At 34.7% G+C, this 22,023-nt stretch overlaps 1 protein-coding gene across 1 annotated transcript in view; it reads right to left on the reverse strand.

Annotated features, from left to right (window-relative positions):
- rcan2 (regulator of calcineurin 2) overlaps positions 1 to 22,023 on the reverse strand; it is a 56,274-nt gene that overhangs the window by 32,108 nt on the left and 2,143 nt on the right. The window contains exon 2 of the mRNA XM_043219894.1: positions 20,602 to 20,819. Coding sequence (XP_043075829.1) covers positions 20,602 to 20,817 — 216 coding nt within the window. The 5' untranslated portion in view covers positions 20,818 to 20,819. The remainder of the gene's footprint in view (positions 1 to 20,601; positions 20,820 to 22,023) is intronic.

Genomic DNA, 22,023 nt, shown 5'->3' on the forward strand with positions numbered 1-22,023 from the left:
AATGCCTAAATGAACATGGGTTTGATTTTAAAAACTCATTCGTAACATTTATTTTGAACGTCAACTAGTAGAGTTTTTGGACTATTGTCTCTATAGTGGTTAAATCCTCATGTAATGTAACTGTGCTAGACCTTATTTAAAGCAAAAATAACTACATTGCTATATATATATATAGTTATCGTGAAATAGAATTACTCAAGATTTTGGTCATATCAAACCTTCCTTGCATAATTTTTCTCACTCAATTGAGTGAAACAATTTACATAAGTTATTTTTACAATACAGCACGGTTCTAAAGAAAATTGTTCTGCCCGTGTTTTAAAGAATGAATCCATTGTTACCAAATGCTGAAAAACATAAATAAATAATTGGATGTCAGCAGGAACAGTATGAAAACAGAATTTATTATCAACAATAGTCTGAAAATAGATTTGACTTCTGTCATCACATCACTAAACATCCCTTTCAGCCAAGTTCCTGTCAGCTGTACTTGGTCCCCATTGACACCAATAGAAAGTGAATGCACTTGTTGCATTTGCATTGAAATGAGAAGGAAGATCTGGCAGCCCTGCGCTGCTGAGTGTTTATTTGTCTGGGCCTGTGACCGAGAATTCAATCTCATCAGAGCTATTTTAACTGTGTGGAGACAACTCATCACTTCTGCTTATTTGAAGAGAAAATGAGCATTGAGCACTGTCAAATAAACCAGTTCCAGTTCTGAGTCCCAGACTCCCTGGGAAAACAGAGTGGTCTCCATGTCTATCTCAAAAGTTAAATATGGAACATTTGGAAGACTGTGATATATGGAAAAAGAGCAGAAGAGCATGTATAGCAAATATGACCTCATATGCGTCTAACCAAAATCTTTTACACAGAAGATTTACAGTAAGCTTCACTCAATAATTAGACAAAACACCTCATCTCAAAGAGGTCAGAGGTTGGCGTTGGCCATCACTGGCAGTTGCTCGAGACCTTCATGCTGCATCACAATAAAGTCACAGCTGCGATCTGGGATCCGAACATGCTGTGTCTCCGTACACGGATAGAGATTAGCAAAGCCCATACGTCATTATCAGAAGATAATCCTTCACCTCTGAGCCCGGGCTCTCTGCCGTGTTATTGTTTGAAAAAGTTCTTCCATTTCATTCCAGTCGACTGAGTTATATTTAGATACCTGTAATACCAGAGGACTTGGGCCGACAGGACTGGTATTAACAAATCTGATTGATTGTGTTATCAGTGGATTAGAGGAGTATATTTAGATTTTCTGTGAAAGGTGAGATGTTCTGGGATAAACATGGACTGACTAAGAATGTAAAGCCTAATAATTTACCTGTTTTATTAAGTGGCAGTTTTTTTGTACTGTAGACAGAAGGTGTGTTTGCACTGAAACAAAATAGAACGATTTGATCTTTTTAACGATGCAAATATATATATATATATATATATATATATATATATATATATATATATATAGTGTGTTGTGTTGCTAGTAGTGAAGTTTGCTATGTTTTATGACTTCATCTGCATATTTGATTTGACTATTTTTTGAATATTGTCATTTTTGTTTTATATAATCATGACAAGAAAAATCTTGCCCCCATTAAAATAGTTGTAGCTGTAATCATAGCTAAGCTAACCATTTATTGTTGATGAAATGTTAGTCAAATTCTGTGAAAATGTCAAAATATATTTTTCAATTAAATTTCATAAAAAGTATAATATTTATTTTAAATTTATATATATATATTTCATTTATATATAAAATATATAAACACTTTATCTGTTTATTTTAATATTTCTTTTTCATTTATAGACACACTTTGATACTTTATATATATATATATATATATATATATATATATATATATATATATATAAATAAATTATGAAACATTACTAAACTATTTCTTCCATTATAGCATATTGTATAATGAAAGAAAGAAATAGTCAGCTAAGCTCCTGAAAGTTTTTTTCCACTTTATATGCACTGCACATATTCCACTATTGGCAATTTTGCAAAAGACATTTTCAGTTCCATTTGACTTGTTCAATTGCATTTCGAAGCTGACAGGCTGATGTCTTTGGCTCCGGGGCTGTACGAGCTGCTTAACCTAAGGAATGAATGCATAAACCACCCGAGAAAGAACAACACACCTGCTCAGAACTCTATATAAACCATAGAGAAAACACATGACAACTCAGATCAGAATAAATACGCTGAAATGTGTGCGTATTTGCGTTCCCGATTGTTTGCTCGTCTTGAGAGCTTTCAGATGAGCGTGTGCGAGAAGAGATTGCTAAAGAGAGACGGGCTCCAATACACAAGGGTCACAAAGACTGATTTATAATTTGTCATCGTGTCCGTTCTTAAAACACAATTAACCTCTGCTGTCTGGGGCTGTTTGCCATGAATTTGCCAATTACAGAGAGGAAAGAGTCTCGTACGATGAGCGAGAAGAGGAGTTGCGTAATGCTGTCCTCTTTCCATCCCGTTAAAAGTGCACTCTCGTGGGTTACTGTAATATATTTCAAATATGCAATCAAAGTAGAGACAAACAACACTTGTGAACAGGAAAAACAAGCTGAAGATGAACTTTTGGACAGTATAAAAGTGTATGAGAAAGATGTAGCTGTTCATTTCCATCACCATTCAAATCACCATATAAGGCTGGCAAATTCAACTGAGATGAAGCCAACTTATTAGTTTTGTTCAAGGCTTTAAAAAAATTCCACCGTTTCAGTAAGTAAATGAGTTAGTGAGAGCGGCTAGGCTTATTCATACCCATAACTATTTACTCTGAAACTGATTTTCTAGCCTTTTTTAAATGATTCATTCTGGTTAAAAGAGAATTCACTTAAGAGTCTTTATTTTGCATGGTTTATCACAATAATGTTAACTGCGTGTTTTTAATCTAAAGTCTTTTTGTGTCATCACTTTTTTTTTATTTAGACTTCAAGCTCGCAAGTCTAAAGCGTCATTTTTTAAATAGTTTTTAAATAAACTTCATTCGGGCACTCAAAACAAGATCTGAATGGGAACCCGTTCTTTTTGAGGTAACTATTCCTTTAAAAACTCAGTCAAGACGGAGACATTTTGTTTAACAGAAGGAAGGCATTGCCAGTGTACTTCAGTGAAACATTACACGCATGTCCAAATGTTCAACAATACAGAACACTGCAAGCATATTTTCCCAAGGGAGTAAGAGACTATTCCGTACTAGCTAACAATGAACATAAGAGGTCCTTGTTCATCTTACAGGAGAGTGATATTTCTTTACTGCATGAGGAAAGTTTAGAAGGGCAGGCTTTTATTTATCCACCAGATATTACTGGTTTCATACTGCAGTCTCTCTGATAAGTCATGCTGCCTGAGGGAAATAGCTTCATATCTTTGCTTGTAGTCATATATTATTGTTTAAAAATGTGTCCAAGTGAAGAATGTATAAGTAAAAATACCTCCAAACATAGAAAATTATAGGGAATATAATGTATAATGTCTCATTTCAAACAAGTCTGCCATCTAGTGCTCCTTCTAAGAAAGCATCTAATGTTGTTGTATAACATTTTAATGCAAAAACGTATGTTTTTCAGTTGGATAGCGTTTCAAATAAATACACACAAACTGTAAATATGTAATTCCAAAGCCACATAAAGAGGAACTGGAAAAAATGACTGTTTTCAAGCAGGTTTCCCCCCCGATTAAACACTACTGTCATTGGTCGGCAAAACAGATAGGTCCGCCCCGATCTCATTCCTTTAGCTGTTTTCATGTCAGGATGGTCGGAAAAAAAAAGATACAATATTCAAAATTTTATGTTCAAAGCTGAATTTATTTTAAACAGTGGAACGGCAAAAATGTGAAATATTACAATTTCAAATAATAATAATGAAAATAATTCTACATGGCTAATTTGGTGCTCGAGTAACGGTTGTAAATATTAATAAATGTGATGGTGTTTTTTTCAGGATTATTTGCAAAATTCACTGTTTATGTGAATTTTAACTTTTATAAATGTCTTTACTGTCACCTTTAATCATTTGAATTCTGAATAAAATAGCAATAAAAATAATAATCATAATGATAACTGCCCTAAACTTTTGAATAATAGTGTAGCCGTCATTTAGATTTAGATTTTTCAGGGAAATTATCTTACAGGTTGATTTATTATATCAACACTTATTATTCTACAGTGACTGTAGAAAAATAAGTTATTTCTACACTGACTTTATGTCCCTTTTAAACATCTTAAATGCAACACTACATTTCTAGCCTTCGATTATGTTTTTAGACAAACAGAGAACAAAACCGATACTGTGAACAGTTTTCTGCAGACGCAGATCTTCATGCGTAATATTATCATGTTGCTTCAGAACCCCCCAGTGCCTGATTCCCACTGTCTGGCAACCCTGCGCTCTGCTCACCCGCTGCATGGCCACCAGCACAGCACTCTCACTGCCAGCATATGGCACAGCGTCTGAAGCCCCCCTGAGGCTCTCCTGCTCCCCGAGCCCATCTCTGTCTCTGCATGGCTTCTGAACGCGAGTGTGAATGTCAGGAATCAGCACGCTGGTGGACATCGGTGACTGTTAGCTGAAAGAGCAACACCTGCAGCAGATCTGAGATCAGTTAGCGCTTTAGGCAACCCAAGAAGCAGCTGTGTTTCGATGAGTGTAGGTCACGCGAAGTGCGGTTCGGAGGGAAATAGTGCTGTTATGCTTGTTTTCTCTAGAAGTGGTTTTGTATGTTGGCTTCAATTTAAAAATGTTATTAAGGTAATGACAAGTTGTCAGTCATTTATACAAAATTAAGCCTTTTCTATTACATTTTCTATTAAAAAATGAACACTTAAGCAAAATCTGCCCTATATGCTACAATATAATGTGCATTGTACATTTCTTTATACTGCATATTAGCTTATAGGCATATGGGAGTGCTGTCAGGTGGACTAAACTGATAATTCATCATGCAGCTCTAAAAGCTTCAAAATATTAACATTTAAAGAATATACTGTTAAGTTTAAAAAGCAATGCAGACACAGAGAAACAGCTTTTATCTAAACCACAAAAGACTAGTAATTATATACACAAGAGATGACAACAGAAGAATAAAATTGTTCCGCATTTTTTCAGTAAACGTCCATGAGCTTAAAAAAAGAGCTGTCACATCTTGAATAGTGCCCTATTCAAACCTCAAAACCGCTTCTCATTTATAAAGAAAACACAAGCCAGATACTGAAGCATCTGTCAGTAAGAGTCAAAGTTGAAATATAATGACCTTTCATTACGAATTTGAAGCAAATATAACTGCAATACTGTGTACTTGTGGGTTAAAATGCTACATATTCCACTCTTATTACTGTTATTGCATATTGCTTTATCTTTCATAAGTGCATTTTCTAGCTTTTTTCATTTATTTTAAATATAAACAGTTGAATACACTGTACTTATAAACTTACAATATAAATTTAATGCAAGATAAAGTCAATTATTTATATTAACAATTATTTATATCCTCTGCAGCATTGCTGTACCTTGCTGTAAATGATATTTTTACTGTAAATACATTTGTTTTCCGTTTTTTAGTTTTTAAATATTTTAGATATGTATTTAATGAATATTTTAAATATTATTATAAAATATGTCTACAGTTTTATTTATTAAAATTTATTTTTGCATATCACATAAACTAAATAAAACGATAAATGTTGCTTTAACAGCTATAGCTAAAATCATAATATATATATTAATAAATAAAAAGTTCTGTTAAAATTTCTTACGTCATATTGTTGTTGTTTCTGCTTCAGGTTAAAAAAATGTAATTATATACAGTATATGAAATATAGTTATTTAATAGTATTTGCTGTTATCGTTATTTATAGACAATAGCCTATGGTATGTCCTCATTTAAATAGCTCGGTAATCATGTGTGAGTGTGTGTGTCAAACAAGCAGACGTTCAGGACCTCGGAGAGCTCCCTGAGGCAGGTGTGACCACTGACTCCCCCCTGGCACACACACACACACACACACACACACACACACACATACCTCCTGAGTAGAGGTGATTATGGCACACACAGCAGCCCTGGGCAACCGGGACACACTCTGGATATTTCCATCAACTTTCCACTCCAAAGCAACAAGGCAGGAAAAAACCAGCCCACATTTTCCCCTGCCAATACACACACACACACACACACACAAACATTCACTTCCAGATAACTACTCTCCCTGACCTGTCCTTATCTCTCACATACATATATGTGTACACAGTTACTGCTGGTAAACATCCAAAATATTCATTTAACGTCGGAGTAGTCAAGACGAACACCTCATTTACAATGCAGATTTGGAGAAACAAAACAAACAGTTGTCATATAAGCCACACGTCAGACTGCAACAGGGCATTTGAGAGTTTCGTTTCACATTTCAAGCCTTAAGCTTTCTCTGATCCCCGGAAGAAGAGATTTTATCCAGGAATCTCCCAACTGTTACCACATGGCAATCTGCACCGCCGACTGGCCACAGAAGTACATTATCAACAGATAATACATCCTACGAGCAAAAGCAAATTCATCTGTGTACGACCTGCTAGCGAACAAGTACAAAGCTTTCATGTTGTGTTAGAGCTGTGGTGCATTGGTTAATAACATGCTATGCAGCTTCAATGATCGATTTTCCTCTCTCACTCCCTCATAATTTTCCATTCCTCTCCACTGTGTCTGTGTATAAATAAAGAAGTAAAACTAAAGTGTTCTGAATGGTTGTCAGATATTTTAGTATTATGCTATTATACTATTAATTATACAAATTGTTGATACTTTAATTTTCATTTAATTAAAAAAATGTTTTTGTACATAATATTTTACATAAATAATATTTTAAATATTTTACATGTGTCTACAGTTTTTTGTAATTTTATTTTATAGAATAGCACATTAACCTAAACAAAAACATGTTACCTTGACAACTAACTGAAATTAATTTTCAATAATCTTATATATTATTTCAGTTTCAGCTGTTCTCTGCTTCAGATAAAAAAAAATACATAATATAATATATAATATATTATATATATATATATATATATATATATATATATATATATAATAAAAATAAATATACAAGATGTAAATCAGATATAAATCGCTTAAAAATCTAAGTACAATTTAAGTTAGTCAATAATATTTGTACTTCTCTTTATATAAAGATGCCAGTCTATGGCATGTTCTCATTTACGTAGCTCAGTGTGTGTGTGTGTGTGTGTGTGTGTGTGAAACAAGCAGATCAGGTTAGAGTTTCTAAGGTGGTTTACAGGGCAATCTGGGTGGCTGTCAGGGTATTGTTTTGCAGTTGCAAATATTTTTTTAAAGTAAAAAAGAATAGGTTGCTGCAATGCTACACTCTTAAAAAAATTCTTCAGCGGTTCTTTGTGAGGTTAAGGTGCTATATAGCACAGTTAATATATAAAGAACCAGTAAAGCACCTCTATAGTTCTTCAGCTGTTCTTTGGGATGGTAAAGATGCCATATAATAGCACCACTATATAGTACCACTGCCATATAAAGCCATTAAGCCAGCCATAATTTTTTAACTGTTTGCACTCGTATGGGATTAATGCAAAATTCCAAATGTGGATTATATATATATATATATATATATATATATATATATATATATATATATATATATATATATATATATATATATGCATAAAATGAACACAAAATAAAATATCTCTGTAACTCATTTACAAGAAAAAGGTGTTATATCTAGGACCTATTTATTTTATAACACCACCATGTTATGTCAAACTAATGAGGTTATTTTGTTTAGAGGCCTATGCCTCTCTGTTCAAGGAGGACCCGGGTGGCTGTTTAAAGTTGAGGTGAGCCCTGAACAGTCACTACACTGTGGTGGCAGCTGGCGGTAATGAAAGAGTTTGCAGCTATAGTCGCAAACTACAATTCATGTTCGTCAGTATAAACCAAAACTCTCTTTTCTTCAACAATTTACATCTTTCAAGCTTGCTGCATTATTTTGTATGTGTTTAAAAAACAATTCACCCTAAAATTGTGATGCTGTATATGTTTATTCCCTGACTTGTAAGCACTCATAAATAAATTAAAATGCTTTGAAAGTGGTGCTTTGAAAGAATTTTATACAGGAATTTGATGCTTTAAAGATTTTATTGAGAACAGATTAGTTATCGTTCATCTTAAGTAAAAGCATCATTTAAAAGCATAATGGCTCATCTACACGGTACATACACGGTGTAACACATTGACAAATGAGCTATTATGCTTCCTATTTATAAGAATATGTGCTATATAAAAGAGATTCCCCTATGATAACAGGCAAAAAAAACACAGTAATAAAGTGATATATGACACCTCTTATGGTTCTTTGAGGCACCATTTGACGAAGGTGCTAAATAGCACCTTTAATGATCGGTGCTAAATAGCACTAAAAGTGGTTCCCCTTATGATTACGAACCAAAGAACCGCTTTTGGTGCTATTTAGAACAATTGTTACATCCTGAGTGTTACATCCTGGCACTGGAAGCTGAATAATGATATTCACATATGCCCTTGGCACTATAAAAATATCTCAGTGAGGCTTTAGCTGGCTATTTGCATCAAATTTACAAGGTGGAATAAAAATGACACGCTAGCAAAAATTCACTGGTGATTTGCCAGAAGATGTGATGGAAATGATACAGAGCCTTGTTCAGCAGCGATCCTCCCTGGGCATTCAAAGACTTATAGCAACTGACAACACCAAAGCTGAGATCCAGAGATCTGACAAGCAAACCAGACAATATTGGCCAGCAGCAGCAACACTACAACATAGATAACAGCTGAACATAAACAACCGCTGCAGATAAACCCGCCGGTCTGACACTAAAAAGGCAAAAATTAAACTGTTGTTTTACCACGATAAATATCCTCACAAACAATTCACTGTGCAGATACATCTGGGGAATTGAAATATTATTTCTTAATGTGATTCATTTATCACTGGGCAAAGAAACGGGTTGGATCCTGTTTAATCTCCTTCCATGAGCGCTAAATACCATGTCTTAACTAAAAACAAGCTTTTAATCTGCTAGCATTAATAGGCTTTGTTTGATGACATTTCTGATTCGCTCTTTATTTATCTGATGGAGGAAAAGTTTGTTCAAAAGCATCTGCAGATAACTAAATTCCACATCTCTCCGACAGGTTAATAAAAAAGGCATCAGCTACTTTAACAAGGCAAGATTACACCTAATATTACATTCCTCGCTGTGGCCTTTTTTCTTATTCTGCAATGACAAAAACATCAGAGGAACACGATTAAAGCGAATAAGTCATTAGGCGATGTGTAATTAAGCGTCTGATTGGAAATGTTAAACTAACGCAAGGATGAATGTGAAACGGCTGATTTTTGTGCCGTTTGTTTAGTCTTATTTTCGACTATGATTAGATTACAAACGTCTTTAGAGAAATCAAAATGTTATTTTGAAAAATGACAAAGTCATGAACAATGTGGCGCAGGTCCCAGAAAAAAAAAAAAAAAGAATTCATTTTCACCTCTGGCTCACCGAGACAGTTGTGTAAACAACAGTCGGTAGAAGCTCTGGGAAATATACAGTTCCCAAAAGAATGGCATGAGCTCTGGATTTTATTCAATTATTATTAAAAGGTGCTCCAAACAGCCAAATAACTTGGGTTTTGATATTATATGTTGAGGCATCGATATCACAACATATGTGTTGTTCAGAATACAATTGCGAGTATTATGTCGCTTTTATCAGTCCAGTAAACAGGAAATTAATATAAGTTAACTTATATATTAACATTCTAATAGCCAAAAAAGAAAATCCAATCAAATACTTGAATTGAATAAATGATTAAGCGACACAGAGTAGGTGGTGCTAATTATTCAATCACTCATATGAGATGACTTTATGATTCAGTGACTCACTCATAAACGCAGCAACTTATTTTGTTCCTGAATGAATCAATGTTTTTAAGCAGCTGACTGAATGAATCACTCATAAAAGTAGTCACGTTGTTGCTAAATTAAACTTTGTTTCTGAATGATTCGGAAAGAAAACAATACTTTTTCCACCAACTGGTGAATGATGTAACCTGCACAAAAATACACGCAGCATCCGTGAATTACTACTGAGAGAACTACTAAAGTGTGATAGAGACTGAAGGAGCTATACATTTATAGTTAATTGCAAAAATCTGTAGTGTTACAGTAACATATCTAACACTGTGGGTTAAATCTGAAATAAAAGTTTTCGTTTACATAATATATGTGCGTGTGTTGTGTATATTATGTATTATATTATATTATGTATACTGCATTTAAACACACATTTAAACATGCATTTATATATTTAAGAAAAAATATGTTACATTTATATAATAGGACAACTCTGATGGGCTTTTTTGATCCACAAATGTTGACTAATGTGATCTATCTATCTATATATATGTATAATATAATAATTTTTACTGTTGTCTTTTTTTATTACATTTGAGTAGACGTTACAGCAGTGTTAAATCTATGCCTGTTATATCTCATAAAAAAACTGTAATATGATAAAAAGCATTACTGTGGCTTTTCTTAGAATCAGTTTGAAAATCTGGAGTAAAACCCCTGTTTTGTAAGTGGTCATGTGACAGTGGCGGGGGTGGACTGCTTTTAGAGCTTTTAGTCCCTGTTCACAGAGGAACAGCTCAATGATCAGAATATCATGTCCACATGGATTCTTTGCCGCTACTGTACTTTATCTTTCACCTAAAATTCTGTCATTATACACTCACCCTGAAGACGTTTAAGTAGCTGATGATTCTGAAATAAATAATTCTGAAGTAAATAATGCCAGAATTTTCTGTTTTTACCCATAAATATAATTTCACCCTTATAAAACTGCATACAGCCAGGGAAGAACAGCAAGTCATTTGGTCCACTGTGACCAAGTGTATGTGCCATTAATTTGCTATAAATATATCTGTTAACATTAACTGCGCATAAATTTAGCCTATATCTTATAAGAGAATTCTTGGAACGAATGGGTCCTGTCCCAGTTCTACAGTCATTACTCATAGCACACACTTTGATAACGCGTGTGGAAATCGTCAGGGTTGGAAGTCACAATGGCACTAATCTCTGCGCAGGATTCTTAAAAAGAGCCTTGCTGTGAGTAATGTGGATTGAGTGAGCTATTTCCAGCACTCGGTGCAGTAAAACCTCACCCTGACTCACCGTGCATACTTTAGGAGGACATTAATATTTTACCAGCATTATAGCTCGCAAAAAATGTCCTCAGATCTTCCCTCTGTAGCGCTCTCGCAGTAATACACTTTAACACTTCACAACGATGAGGAAACATCTGAGCAACAGTTCACATTTTCAATGGGCCTCTTGGTTCACTTAAAATGTTTTTCAAGGTTACTTGCAAGGTTATTCTATAGTGTAACTAAAACTAAGACAAAACAACTGATTTAAAAATATTTCTCTAAGGTAAAATAATTAGCGTGAAGTAAATAGACATGACCATTTAGTATTAAACAGGCTGTTTATTTTGCTTTATTGAATGTAAATAACCTCTAGCTGTCCTCTGCTTATTGAAATGGAGCAGGCCAAGATGCAGGAAGAAAGCATTTGCAAATATTTTTATATACTTAGGTGAAAGCACAGCATAATATTTACTAGGGCACAGTTTGAGGGGGAAATCTAATAGTCTTAGTCTTTTTAGTCTTGATATTGTTCTTATAGTTCATTTCATAGTATTTATTTAGTTTATATTTTCTATATATTTTTTTACATTTATCAAAAAAAAAATATATATATATATATATATATATATATATATATATATATATATATATATATATATATATATATATACGTATATAAAAATGTGTTTTCTATTAAACAAATCCTTTTATAAATGGCTTTTGTTTTCCATCAAAATGTTTCTACGTACAGTACGATAGTACACTGAATTGCAAAACGGTCCCTGATATGTTTTAATGCATGGATTTTGCATGCATGTAAATATTAGTTACTGAACTCTAAGGATAAGACTATGATGGCACCAATATTCTCTAGTCTATTAGGGCACTTTTATATTCATTGTGGTGCTAATCCATGTAGCAGCTGCATCCTAATAGACACTCTCTAGCCTTTGATTACAATAAATCAGAGCCCAGAGCTTTTTGGCTGTCTTTCCAACAGGAAAAGACGTTTGCTGTCTTGAACAGAGAGTGACGTCATTGCCCCTGCTTACAAAGGTTCAATGGTAGGCAGCTGTGGCATGTAACACTTGCTGTAAGAATACAATACAAATATTCACATATATGAAATAGATCACAATTAAATGGTCAATAAAAACATAGCTGTGACATTGGCTGTTTTCTTCAGCATGCAGAACATTAAACAATTGTTATTTCAAGATAATAAGTTGATGTCAGTGAAAGCAATGCATATGCATATACATTAACAAATACATTTGGCAAATTCTCTTATCTAAAGTGGCTTACATTACAAGTGTTGCATTTTCTATTCATCAAAGAATTTTGAAAAATGCATTACAGTTTCTATAAAAATATTAAATAGAACCGTTTTCAACACTGGTAATAATATGTTTCTTAAGCACCAAATCAGCATATTAAAATAATTTTTTAAGAATTATACGACAATGAAAACTGGAGTAATGATGCTAAAAATTCTGCCTCATCTTCGAAGGAATAAATTTCTTTTTAAAATTTAACACTAATAATTTTTCACAATGTTTCTGTATTTTGCCTTGCATAAAATATATGTTTGTAAAACGTCACACCTCACCAACCCCAAACTTTTAAACAACAGTGTATATCAGTATATCACACACTAATTCTTAAAAGAAATATTATAAATAATAATATGAAATATTCACTATATGAAGTTATAAGTAATCATTTTTCTGTAAGTTACATTACGCTGGCCTCAATTGCCATTTTCAATCTTAATTTTTCATTTAGCATCTGAATGCAGTGAATTCTGGGATGAAATTCTATATGTGTGATGCTGGCCAAAATTAGGTATCATGATTACGGCATCCACCTTTTCGTGTGTGGTGCCTTAATGTGTTGTCTAGGCAAACAAGACACTACGTATTCCGCAGTCACAGGATTGGTATGAACTGGCGTTGACGCTGAGAGATGCTTACAGATGACGGATAAGAGGTATGAGCGTTACGTAATGCGGCTGATCAAGAGAATGTGATGACATAAGCATGCGTAGTGAGTGGGAGGTTTTAAACCCCCGTGGCAAAAACATTGAGCACAGCACTGGGAACAGGTACAGAGGAGAGGTCATGCACACGTCACGCACATTTCCGCATGGGTGAGCGACATTAATGCTAATAGATCCCCATTCAAGTATTTAACCTTGACAGTCTGCAAAACAAGAGCCACAGCATCACGTATCAGCGCTAGCCAGCACAATGAAAGACTGACGCTGGAATGTTAATGGCTCACTTGAGGATAGCAATAGCCTGTTTTTTTCGGTGTCCCTGCACTCTATAAACGTCACTCAAGAGGGCAGACGACTGATGTTTCTGCAGTGTTACATGACTGGGCTACAGTTTCAACCGTTCGGTGAACTTTAGCCTTGCAAGCAGGAGGTTGGGGTTGGTAGTCAAGCACACACACACACGCATGCTGGAATAGCTATAGTGCTTCGGCCCGAGGAAAGGAATTCATGCAGAACAAAAGGCCATACTTGTAACTCCACTTAAAACTGATATGACCATATAAAGCAGAACTCATGACCAGTGAGCTCGATTACATAACCCCCATGAAACCAGAGCTCCTCTAAACTCTTCTAGATTCCTCTGTCTTTTGTCAAGGGTCCTTAGTGACATCATACAGGAAACTGTTCAGTGAGGGCTCAGTTTTTGTGCTTATTCCACAGGTGATAGTGTACATTTTAAAGTGCCCCTATGGGATATAAAAGGTCCATATTTTGGTTTCAGGAGTGCCAAAAAACAGGTTTACATGCATGCAGTATCTAAAAACACACTTTTTTATAATACAGATTTACAGACTCCCAAACAATTCGTTCAACAATACATTTTTCCAAACCTCTCCAGTGATTGGTCGATTTGATTTAAAGCAGTGTTTGTGAGCTTTTAATGCTACAAAAGTGTCACCATTAATTAGCATTTTCTTTCAAACCAACACAAAAAGACAGAAAAGTGCAATATGCTAATGTTTCATTTTGACATTAACATAAAACAGTTTGGGACTCGTTTAAAAAATGACTCATTTCAGAGTCGATTCTGAATCTTTTGACAGACAATAACTTGTCTGGTCAACAATAGGATGTTGTGCTGCTGACCATTCTGACAGTCATTTGAAATACGTTATAATGTATAATTAATAATATAACATTAATCATAATTAATTACATTTCAATTAATTAAAAATAATACATTTTCTTTTAATTATAAATTCAATTTGAATATTTATAAATTATTTCAAACATTTTATAATAAATTGTACCATTTATCGTGTATGGTGGAATAAATTGTAGCTGTAGTTTGTATTGACGGTTTTTATATTTATTGAAATATCAGAATCTATTATTTTATAATATTATTAATTGTTTAAATTATGTTCACAATCAATATAATTGAAGTATAACAAATAGTAATGATATATAATTATAAATAAAAATGAAAATGAATTTTTGTTAATTAATCATTTACTCATCCTCATATTGTTTCACTCTGATAAAGGTTAATTTTGATTAACCTTTAAAACACAAATTTACATATTTACACCAAAACTTGTGGCGTTATAAAACAAATCCACAGTCCTATGAAGAGATACGATCAATTTACATGATTAACAGATTTAAATAATTTGAATAAATAATGAAAGAATGTTCTATCCTTTTAATTGAATTCATTTTCAATTTAAATTTCAGGCCCAAGATTTGTTTTTGTCCTCAGTATATGATGAGTTGTCAACTATAAATATAGCTGAGAGCACAGTAAGTTTTAAAGTGCCCCTATTTGTATTTATTTATTTTTGATTTACTCTTTTTTTTGATTTAGTGTTTTTTGACCTATGCATGCCAACCTGTTGTTTGGGACTCCCAAAACCAAAATATGAACTTTTCATAACCCATAACAGGGGCACTGTAATTGCAGTTATTATTGCTGATTTTAGTATTTATTTTACGTCATTAAACTAAAATCAAATCAAATGTGGTTTTAGTTGTGACCTCAAAGGCTGTGACTCAAACCTTTATCACACACCTCTTTCAATCCAAACACTGCATGCACAGCAAACAGCTTATCTGAAGGATAAATCTCACTCTGGATGGAAATCACTCCCCTGTCGCAGAGAACATTTCTCCATGTTTGCCATGCTAACAGCTCAAGTGGCAGCTCATAAGTGAGACACTGTGTGAATCATGTCTAGGTTTGCGTTTGTGACATTTCCAAAGTGGAGATCAATTGTATTGATGCAGGGTGAGCTCAAGGGAAAAAACGCAGAAAAGTCTATGACGGATAGTCATGACGTATGGCCGGCTGACGTGGGTAATTCTGTCAGTAAATGCCACTGCAATAGCAATATAAAAAACCATACAACAGCTCCTAGTACGCAGTACATAATAGGGAGAAAATGACAATAAAATTTCACCCGAAAATGACATAATTTATTCATTCTTGTCATGACAAAAAAAACCCAAATGGATATATTTGGTATGTGTATGTATGTTGGTAACCAAAAAGCTTTGGTTCCCATTGACGCCCATTCTAAAATTAAAATATATATTATTATTAAAGAAACAGTTCACCAAATGAACATTTTCATCATTTACTCATTCTCATGATATAACAAAACGGCAAAAGAATATAGTGTAAAAATGATGGAAGCCAAACTGTTTTTTTTCCCTATTTTAATGGTTGCTGAGACTGTTTGGCAGTTGTTTACCCAAAAAAGAAATGATTTACTCTCATTTTGTGACAGTGTGACAAAAGAAGATATTTTGTACCAAACCGTTTTGGTACCCACTGGCTTCCATTAGCCGTTTGGTTCAATAAGAACTGAAAACGTTTGATTACCAACAATCTTCAAAATATCTTCTTTTGTATTCTCCCGAAGAGAGGAAGTCATACAGGTTAGGAATAAGATGAAGTTGAATAAATGATGCTAGAATTTTCATTTTTGGGTAGACTATTAACTTGACAAGGAAATAGCACTGGAAAATTTGCCTGTCAAAACAAAATAATTATAAAGGAAGACAGTTGGTTTAAGTCTTGACATAAGAGTTATGCCACATAATTCAAATTGCATCAGCTCCCCGCGTGGGCTCCACACTGCCCAATTTTGTAAAATCTGTAAAATTGCTTTCCTATTCTTAGGGAGCTAATAACACCATATGCCTTTAAATAGAGCCTATGCATCACCTGGGCCTTTCATGGGGTTAATATAATCACAGCCTGCTAAATTGATTCAGTGGCTCAGATGCACAAGCAGCGCCTCTTCCAGAGGTGCCAAACACAATCAAACATTTTGACAGCGCTGCGAATCACGCCTGAAGGCAACGGCACGGTGCTGATGCTCCTTTGGAGCAATTTGACCTCCCTTGATCAATCAGCAAAGTGGGGGCAGTCGACAGCGGTCCGCGTCCAGGCGAGAGGGGAGTGCGGGAGAAACGAGAATAGCAACAGTCTATTCTGTCTCGCTGTCATCTGTCATTAAGCTTCATGAATCTGGAGCATTCCATTGCTCTCCGGATGTTTGCCAAATCCAATCAGGGATGCTGAATACTTTGCGCTGAAGGGATTGCAGGGTCACAGGGGGCTACGGCCAAGCAACAGCCGGCTATGGGGGAGAATGTTTAAAATGCAATCATCTCATACACATGAGTGAAATATAAGGTTAGAAATGTAATAATTCCTGCTGAGATGATGCAGATGACATTATGGCATCAACTATAATATCATCCGCGCTTTTTCAGCAAGCCCTTGTGGTTTCAGGAGCTTAGTTTGACATAATTTTCCAACCTATATTTGATTCTCTGCATTAAAGCAGTAGTTTGCCGTTATATAGTATATACAGCATCCAGATTTAAAGTTAAGTTTACATAATGCATGTGTGTACTGTATATATTTATTATGTCCGCTATAAATATTTACATGTATATATTTATATGCCTATAATTTATATTGTGTATAATTATATTTAATATACCAATATAAAATTTTTTCTTAAAATATATACATGCATGTGGGTATTTACTGTATATATAAAAAATAAATATACACAGCACACACACACATATTATGTAAACAAAACTATTATTTTGGATGTGATTAATCATTTGGCAGCACCAATATATAAATATATATATATATATACATAAAAGTGGTGGGACATGTCACTGTTAATACTTGGTAAATAAGGCAATCCATTTGTGTATTATATGAGCTGATTCATACTTTAATCCAGAAAATAGAGTATTTATCTATCAAACTAGTTAAAGATCATGTATGTTACATTTTTGTTTCCAGACTGGGACTAAAATGTTCTCAAATGTGACAGAAAAGTGCCTTTTTTCAATTTGAAATTGGTATCAGTTGAGAGAGCTAAAGATTTGCCTATGTTTATATGAGCACCTAGTATTCTTTAATGTCTCAATGAAGATTCAATGCTAAAGAAGCCATTTGAATCACACTCTCTCAGTCAGTGAATCATTTGGAGTTCACATGACTCCCTAACTGAACCTCAACGCATTTTTTGGTTATATCTGATTCAAAATGAACCAGGAACTGCAATGTGTAATTTTGTATATAGTAAGTAAGCTTGGGAGAGTTTCTTTTAATGACTAGGTGTTCATGTTGAATCAGTGCATCAAGTGCAATTTAGGTTAGCGACTGACTATTGTAGCATTTACAGCCTTTGTGGCTTCATCAACATAACTTATACATAAATGGGCCAGTGGGTCCCATTACACCCATTACTGTAAAACTGTCCCCTTCCAATCGGAGACGGATTTATTAAACAGCAATCAGTTGAGTAACTATCAGACAGCTTCTGCATCCCATGACCATGTGCTCTGTAATCAGTTCAAGAGGAAGGAGAGAAGATCTTTATCAAGAGTAAACAGTTCAGCAAAAAGCCATTAATGCAAGTTGGCCAGTATAGGAGATGCAATCATGCTCTGTTAATCAGTTAATATTTCATGGCATTTGTAGGGGAAATAGTCAAACATTCAGAGCAGTATTATCAGCACAATTAGCTGCCTAATTAAGCATATGTTCCCTCTTTTATGATAGGGTCTTGTTCTGTAATAGACACTGGGATTCAGCTTTTAGTTGATGTTCGCAAAGCAAAGTATTATTCTTTGAATTCCTGCTATGTGGCTAAAAAAACTGCTGGCAGCTTTGATAAACCTCAAAATATTATGAATTTCTGCAAAATTGTTGTGGACTGCCGTGATGTTATTTGATGCTTTTTTTAAATAATAAATACCAGAATAGTGAAATAAATAATAAAAAGAGAAATTTAATGTTACATCAGTATGCCACTACGGCTGTTTTTGAGTCATTTACTCAAAGCATTCATTCATTCAGGAATGATACAAGTGAGTCATTGAATCATACATTCAGCCAGGTCGTAATGAAACACTAATATATTTAGACATTGCATTATTATGTATTGTTGGGTTATACGTAATGATTCTCCAGTGGATTTGTTTGTTTAACTGTTTGGATCTTTAATTCATTATTGATTAGAATCAGGACTAGTACATCATCAAAATAAATAAATGCATTACACCCAAAGTGTCACAGTGTTACTGAAACTCTATTCGTGCTACAGTGTTACCTAACTTCAGCTCTGAAAAGCACTGAAGCCACACAACCTTGCCCCAAACCAAACTAACAGTGTGGTACAACGAAGTCCCTCATTATGGATCACTGAATTCACCTTAAAAACAATAACTTTCAACACTGTTACTTACTTATTACGTAAGGAAATGAACCACATAAATCATGCCACGTCAGGTTCAAGTTAATGCAAAGCAAGAGGATACTTTTCAAGAATTACTGCGTGTGTGTTCGCATTAGTGGAGTCGTTCATGAGTAAAAGACTGAGCACTTGTTCTGTTTCACGAGGAACCCTTCTGGAGCCTGTGACTCAATGGAGCGAGTCACAGACCACCTTTTACAGAGTCCTTCTATCAGATGATCTAGTCCGTCTGAGAGTAGCTGTCAGGACACATCAGTGTAGGAACTGTTATGTGCCTGTGTGTTCTGATTTCTTTTTCTATGTGTGTGTGATGCAGTCCAGCGCAGGTCAGAGAGCCAGACAGACCTGGCAGAGCTCAGCATATCACATGATTGGTGTTCTTAAAACAGTTCGAAGAAGGTCTGGGCTGGATTTTCAGTTGGAGGTCACATATTCAATAACTTCCTAGAGGTATAACATTCAGGAGACATACGCTTTAAGTCTTTAAGCATGAAATTAAAATGTATGTATTTTCTAAATGATTTCTGATGCACATTCACATATCTTTTTTTTGACCTTTTTTTAAGTAAAATGTTATCCAATCTTCAGGTGATGCAGCCAATCATTTAGTATGCATAAACTCCACCCTTTCTTTATACTGACTACATGCTCAATGATACGCCTTCATCAACAACCAATCAATAGAACCAAGTCCCAGCCCAATATTTTTTTCAACAATCTGTTTTTTGAATGTACACCATAACGCAGGAGAAACGATCTGTTACATTGCCACTTTAAAAACAAGATAAATGTCTAATGATAAATCTGTAAATGAGTAGTTCACCAAAAAAGAAAAATTCTCTCATGCATCGTGACATTTTTTTTTTTTTTACATGTTTTCCCCCTATGTTTTATCACTAAGGTGCAAAAGCAACTCGTAATAACTTCTTTAACAGCTTTCATTACATTCTATTATCTGTCATGCAGCCCTGTGGTTCTTAGACAATTTAAGATGCTGAACTGAACCTATGGGAATAAATGCAATATTTCATGGGTTTCACCTACATTTTGCCAATAAGTTGCAATAGGTCATCATATGCAAAAAAAAAAGTGACAAAACCACAAATAGGTTTTCACATGAGGAAGTGAAAGATACTCCCTTGCCTCTAGGTGTAAACTCACTCCTTAGAGTGTTTGCAAATGAGAAGAAAGCAGTGTCGACGAGAGCCCACAAGCTAAATTTCACACCTGAAGTGGCCTACATGGATAATTGGGTTGGAAAGGCCTAATTCACAATCATGTAATGCAGGTCAAGGGAATTGCTTTTCCACTGAAGCATTCTTGCATACCTACCAATCAAACTGCTTTTGTTCCTATGTGCCATGATGTTTTCGCTATGATAAAAATGTTTAACTCTTAATGTTTTTTTCTTGCTTTCTGGCAGAAAGAGTGGTTGAAACGTTCCGGTTTGGAAAACAATCATTTTGCCATTCCATTTGGTGCCACTACTGAACTACCAATACTCTTTTTTTTAAAAGTGATTTTCAAATGAAGTAATAAATGTGAGTAATTTAATTTAACCTTACCTTGCCCTCATGGTCTTCAAATACTGATTGGTCCACGTTGCAGGCGAAGAGGGACGTGGGTAGATCATTGAAGTCGGTGATTTGTTGGAAACTGTCTCCCAGTGAGGACTCTCCCATTGTGGACTGCAGGACTACCAGCTCTTCCCCACCTAGGAGGTAAACCCGCTGGAGGAACGGAGCGCTTCTCATGTTGGCAAATAAATGCTCTCCCTTCATGGCTGTAAGTGGAACACAACATCAAAAGTGAAGATTTCTAATATCAGCAGTTGCTTTCAGGCTAGATTCTACACTACACCCTAAGTTTAAGTGATACTTCAGTTTTCTTTTGCTACACTGTAAACCAGGTAACCAAAATTTAGATGACCCGAAAAAGCTACGAAGACATCATAAAACTTCAAAACTTTTAGTTCAAAATCTTGTGACAACATACAATCCCCTTATATGATGAATAGATTTAAAGGGAGAGTTCACCCAAAAATTATGTTATTAATTACTCACCCTAATGTTGTTTCAAACCCATAAGAACTATTTCTTTGGAACACCAATTAAGATATTTTTCTATGAAATTCAAGAGCATTCTGACTTTGCATAGAAAGTAACAGAATTTCCACATTCAAGGCCCAGAAAGGTACATCATTAAAAGACATCATTAAAATAGTCCATGTGACATTGGAGATTAAACCTTAATTTTATGTGTGTATACTTTTAGTGTGCAAAGAAAGCAAAAACAACAACTTTATTCAACAAGTTTTATGTTTATTATGTATATATAAATGCACTCACGCTTGTATATATTTTAAAAATATTTAAGTTTATATTTATGCATATACATTTATATATTCTTATATTTCATATATAAAGATAACATATTATTTTTCTTAAATATATACATACACATTTGATTTTATATATACATAATAAATGTACACAGTATACACTATGTAAAACAAATTTATTTCTGATATTATTAATCACGATTAATCTCTTGACAACACTGATATATATGTACACACATACACATTTATGACCTTATGAGAGGTCAGAGCAAGAGCTGTTTGGAGCATTTTCACTGTACACGGCAAAAACTCGTCCTCACGACAGGTGACACAGAACTGGAACAGTTACCTCCCAGAACCCTACTGAGCAGATGTTACCCCTGGCCCCGGTAACTAATGCTTCGCCAAAAGATTAGGTTATGGGCTTATAGCAGAGCCGGTCTCTTGTCAGCCCACACAAACAACAACGGCAAGTGGGGAACAGCTTGCACCCATTTCCATAGAGCTTTTCCACATGCCCTTTCTTTTAGTGATCCACCCTGACAAGCTTGGTCCGCGGGCAAAGCCAGCACTGTCGCCGGTGTCACACGCACTGTTAAATCTCCCGCAGCTATTTTGGGATCAATAGCCCATCACCAGCCACACA

Source organism: Puntigrus tetrazona, chromosome 20, assembly GCF_018831695.1.
Source record: "Puntigrus tetrazona isolate hp1 chromosome 20, ASM1883169v1, whole genome shotgun sequence".
Lineage (NCBI taxonomy): Eukaryota > Metazoa > Chordata > Actinopteri > Cypriniformes > Cyprinidae > Puntigrus > Puntigrus tetrazona.